The sequence below is a fragment of the Xiphophorus maculatus genome, chromosome 13 (assembly GCF_002775205.1).
Source record: "Xiphophorus maculatus strain JP 163 A chromosome 13, X_maculatus-5.0-male, whole genome shotgun sequence".
Classification (NCBI taxonomy): Eukaryota; Metazoa; Chordata; class Actinopteri; order Cyprinodontiformes; family Poeciliidae; genus Xiphophorus; species Xiphophorus maculatus.
Window position 1 is genome coordinate 25324558 of NC_036455.1, and position 5417 is coordinate 25329974.

Genomic DNA, 5417 nt, shown 5'->3' on the forward strand with positions numbered 1-5417 from the left:
TTAACTAAGCTTCTTCCAGGTCCAACATTGAAGAAATGTGGCATTTTTCATGTCTGATGGAAATATTTTCATGAACGTGGTTACTACATGGACTACACATTGAGTTACAACAAGCTGGCTGATCATTCTAACTTTATGTTACGATGTGCAGTAAATCCATCATCGTTCAGCTCAGGATACTGACCTGTCCTTGGATTTGAGCCAAGCTCTTCCTGTGACCCAACAATACACTCAATGACTTGGGAGCAAGATAATAAGATTAAATGGCAGAACTGACAGAGTATCAAGCCTGTTCAATATGTGAAAAATCCTTTCCAGAAACTATCTGTGGTGTTCCGAAAAAACACTGGCTTAAATCATTTATATTTAGTACCTAGTTATAAAACTAATCAATGTTTAGAGTCGTACTTTAACATCAGTGATTCTATAGGAAAATGCTCAGAAAATTCAGATACAACTTTTCCAACAGAGTTCAGTTTGCAAACTTTTGAGGCATTCCTGGGAATTCCAGCTGAGGAGGGAAAGAATGGGAGCAGTGAGAAAGAAGTGGGCGGATCCTCAGGGAACAGGTACTTAAAAAGGGAACAAGTGAGCTTTAGCATGCAGGAGATCACTAAGCTTTGGTCCAACCAGTTACAAACAAAGGTAAGTCTTTATGGAGAATTCACCTGAAGGAGAAATTTCTTCCCTTCCAGATTTAATAGCTAAACTCTTCTCAAATTTACTAATAGCTAACGGAAGTTAGTCTTTAACAAAAGAAATTTGTTTTTTCCAACAGGTCCTTGTTATATAAGAGAAACAATATTTTCTACATTAACTAAAAACTGTCAAAGATTAGTGTGGAGGTAAAGTGTCTGTACGTGCTTCACCTTTTTTTTCTTGGATTTGAAAATTATAAGAAGCAATGGACAGAAAGATTTAGTTTTTATGGGAATATATTGATCTTTATTAATTGTAGCTTCACTGGGTCACTGAGTCTTTCATAACTGTCTGTCTTCATACAGAACCTGAGACTTCATTCACTTATTGTCTGCCATTCAGAGATAAAAACATTTTTAAATGCTGATGTGTATAAGGAGGTTTGAGAACTGAAATAACAGATTAGAATGTTGTCCCAGAGTGGAGACTGTGGGGACGATGGGGACATCCAGGTGGAACAGCAAAAAAGTGATGGGAGATTGAGGCATGTAGATTCACACACAAAAAATTTGCAAAACATATATTTTAAAAAATTAGGAATGATATAGTGTGCAATAGGGAAAAAAGTACAACATAAAATAACATTCTGATTCATGCACAACTGAGTAGGATAACTTAAAATAGGTGCAAAATGTGCATGTGCATTTGTGCATCAAAAAAGAAGATTAAAGAGCATAACATTTAATCTTATTAAATTAAGATTTATAAACCTCTTATAATTTATAAACTGTGCAAATAAGAGGTGTGTAAAAAATAGCAAAAATGTTATTTAAAATGAACAAAACGGTTCCAGCAGGGGATGGAAACAGCGGTAGGTTGTTGGAGTGTGGTTATATAAATCTACAAACATTTTTCCTTTTTTGTTGTTTTTTTTTGGGATTTTTCAAAATTTGTGGTTTATTTTCATGTATTCTTTGTATGGACTCTTATCTTTAAAGTAGTCCTCAAGGATGGTGAAGGCTGTGCTTTCTGCTGTTTTGGTGTTGGCGGTCATTTCCTCCACCATTGCCAAATACATCCCGAAAACTGGCAAGAGGATCCCACAGACTCTGTCGAGAGGTCTGTAACAACCAGCTGAGACTGCATGACTGAATGAACATGGATGGTGACAGATGCTGGGACCAGCTAGTTTCTTATAACTTTTAATATTGTTACACATTTCCAGGATGGGGTGACCAGCTGATCTGGGCTCAGACATATGAGGAGGCTCTCTACTGGTCAAGGTCAAGGTAAGAAACAGTTGAAATGCGGATGACCACAGAGGTTCTTGAATAGAGCAGTAAATGAAATGTGCTGCTTTTCAGGAACAAGCCTCTGATGGTCATATTTCACCTTGAGGACTGTCCACACAGCCAAGGTAAGGCTCTGGGTTTTTAGTGGTTGGGAAACAATGTTGGTCATGTGTGCCTCACCTTGTGCCTCTGCTTCTGTTCCATGTCCTGCTGCAGCACTGAAGAAGGTCTTCTCTGAAAACAATGAGATCCAGAAAACTCTTGATGAGGATTTCGTCGTTCTCAATCTCATGGTAGGTTGCACAATTTACCAAGTCAGGTTTTCCTGGAAACCAGTGTGTTTTAAATTTGCATAATGGCTCATTCTTCATACTTCACACTGAGGTGCAACTACAACCCATTCAGTTATCATTCAGTTTTCTGACAGATTTAGTTTGTTTGTCTTTCTCAAATTTTCATTTATGTTTTTTGAGGTATCACATACATACATAGACAGAAATGTTTTAGCTGAACAGATGCTGATGTTCAGACAAACAGCTTTAGTCCTGAAAAACTCAAACATGTCGATTTTCTTCCTTCCAGTATGAAACCACAGACAAGCATTTGTCCCCTGATGGACAATATGTTCCACGGATCCTTTTTGTTGGTAAGTGCTTTGCGTCTAGATTTTTTTATTTATACTTTTACATAATTAACAGATTTCATTCTGTAGACTGAAGACTAAAGTCTAAAACATTAGCCTTCACACACTGAAAACAGCAGTGTTTTCAGCAAACACTGCTGTTTGTTGCCAATATGATTCTCTAAAGATTTATATGGTTTAATAATCCAATCCAGGTGGAAACTGTTTAAGTATAATTATAAGCAGTGTTTCCTTTGCTTGACTAAACCGTAGTTTAACTTTGAAGAAGAATAAAAAGCCATTTCACCAGTTTACACACGATCAACAAACTGGGAATCTCTGTGGAAACCTTTCACTGGTCCTGTTCCCTCTGCGTTGCAGTGGTTTAGAAATTTAAAACATTTTAATTAGCTACCGTCTTAGAAGAATTATGAGGCCAAAGTCTTTCTGTTATATACAAGGGTTTAATTCTGATCTGTCAGGACAGACTTAAGTTTAAGGGAGAGAAGCAGAAGATATCTGCTTTGCTGTGAACTCACCACCATCATTCACTAATGATCAAATTATCTGTTCATGTATACAAACTAGTTAAGTTGCAAATATCAGAAACAAGCATACTATATTTGAAACATTTATGTATTTACTTATTTATGCATAGTGGAAGCACTCACACTCCTGCACAGCTCATCATTTACCTTCTTAGTGTTTGTTAACATTCTGGGGATAAAAACTGCAGCCAGCTGGTTTAAAGGCAGACACTCTGCTTTACTTCATACCTAAATAAAAGTTATACTGTAAAATTCACATTCAGCAAAGTATTGTTCCCACCCACCCCCCACTCTGTGTTTTTTGTTAGTACACAGAAAGATCTTCATTTTCCAAATCCCAAACCATATACTTACAGGCAGAGGCAATAAACAAAGTTTGTCACCAAATTGCCTTTTGAATAAGTGACAAATCATTTTTTTATTCCTACACATAATCCAGGATGTTTATTAGACATCTCTTCAAAGTAGATGCTCACAGTTGTTGACTAGTTGTGCTCATCCAGGACTCGTCTCTCCACAGACCCGTCCATGACCGTGAGGGCTGACATCAATGGACGCTACTCTAACCGCATGTACGCCTATGAAACGGGTGACATCAGCCTCTGTAAGTGCTGCACATGTGTGTGACCTGCAGGCTGTGTGTATTCATCTGAAATGCACAAAATCATTGCTTCTTGTTTCTCCCTCAGTGATAACCAACATGCAGACAGCTAAGAAGCTCCTGAAGAGTGAACTGTGAGAACCTGGACTCCACCCAGTCTGTCACCACTCATCAGATAAACTCTGTTTACCACTAATCTTTATGATTTTCATCCTAAATAAAATGTACTGATTCTTACAATTTGTGAAGCTAATCGTCTGGACATATATTTGATTTATGTTGACATAAATCAAATATACTGTAATATGAATTAATTCTTTTGTTTGTCAATACAACACATTAAAACAAAAATGTGTCTTATTTGTTGTGCTTCAGCAGTGTTCCTGATGCCCTTTGGTCTCTCTCTGGTGGGATTACATGAATTACAAGGGTCTCCCTTAAATAGTTTCAACCTTTACAACATGTAAACATAATTTTGTCATATCAGCCCTAACATGCACAAGATTTGAACAAGTTGTCATAATGTATCAAGCATTTAAGCAATGTTTCCATTAGACTTTTTTTAATTTTTTTAAATCTGACCTGAATTGGTAAATTGCTCTGATGTGAATCCTGATTTTCTCCTATACATGAGCATTAGATCCTGTATATCCTCTAATGTTAGAATATCTATTATAGATAGATAGATCAACCATCGATCAATTAGTTTTCTGAAATAGATTGAAAGTGAATCTCATGAACCATCAGTTGGCAAGCAAATGGTCAATATAGCCAGAGCACAATACAATTTTACATTTCTTACAATAGAAGGACGAAGATTTAGACGAGGCCAACAGCCAGAGAGGAAAAGGAAGAGGAAGAGGAAGAGGAGTGAGGCTGAGGAGGAAATAGTTGGGAGGAAAACATCAGTCCAACATCAAGATTTGGTTTGCCACCCATAACAGGATTCTGATGGACTTCCTCTCATTCTGCTCCTCACTCTTCAACCTTATTGAGGAATTTTTCTCAGCATGGAGAAGGAAAGTATAGACACTGTAATTCCTACAGCACTGAATGTTCAGGGGACTGTCTCGTGTCCCCATTTCTATTTTAAGTTTTTTCTTGTGCTCTGTAGTGCTATTTTTTATTTTTGACATGGTCTGTCATCAACTTTCAGTAAAATCATAAATGTGAATCTTGTCCAGTCTATAGATCTCCCACAATTACAACTCATACTTGTCAACAAAACAAGTATTGTTTTATCATCCCTCCAAAACTACACCAAGACAACACTGTTATATTGAAAACATGACTAGTCAACTCGACTGCCTCACCCACACACAATGAAACAAGGACTTATCATTCTGAGGTTCACTGATATGTAGGATTTTAATGAACTGGTGTTTGCAGGCATTTTGCTGTTTTGTATAGGGGCAGAAGCTGTTGGACTGATGCTAACCACTAACTTCATTTTCTCTATTGTTAGAATATACTGTATATGATAGATAGATAGATAGATAGATAGATAGATAGATAGATAGATAGATAGATAGATAGATAGATAGATAGATAGATAGATAGATAGATAGATAGATAGATAGATAGATAGATAGATAGATAGATAGATAGATAGATAGATAGATAGATAGATAGATAGATAGATAGATAGAAAAGTGGAGTGTTGCGAAACGTAGAAAGACTGAGTGTTGTCCCTCCGGCAGAGGCGGGGTGATCGT

The 5417-nt window shown here is 36.9% G+C and overlaps 1 protein-coding gene across 1 annotated transcript; it reads left to right on the top strand.

Moving 5' to 3' along the window:
• Positions 1–574: 574 nt before the first annotated feature.
• Positions 575–4062, top strand: agr2 (anterior gradient 2, protein disulphide isomerase family member). Its single transcript, XM_005804476.2, has 8 exons — positions 575–645; positions 1638–1758; positions 1865–1928; positions 2004–2056; positions 2148–2224; positions 2514–2577; positions 3622–3705; positions 3791–4062. Exons 2-8 carry the CDS (start codon positions 1650–1652, stop codon positions 3838–3840), a joined length of 501 nt encoding a protein of 166 aa, XP_005804533.1. The 5' UTR covers positions 575–645; positions 1638–1649; the 3' UTR covers positions 3841–4062.
• The last annotated feature ends 1355 nt before the right edge of the window (positions 4063–5417 follow it).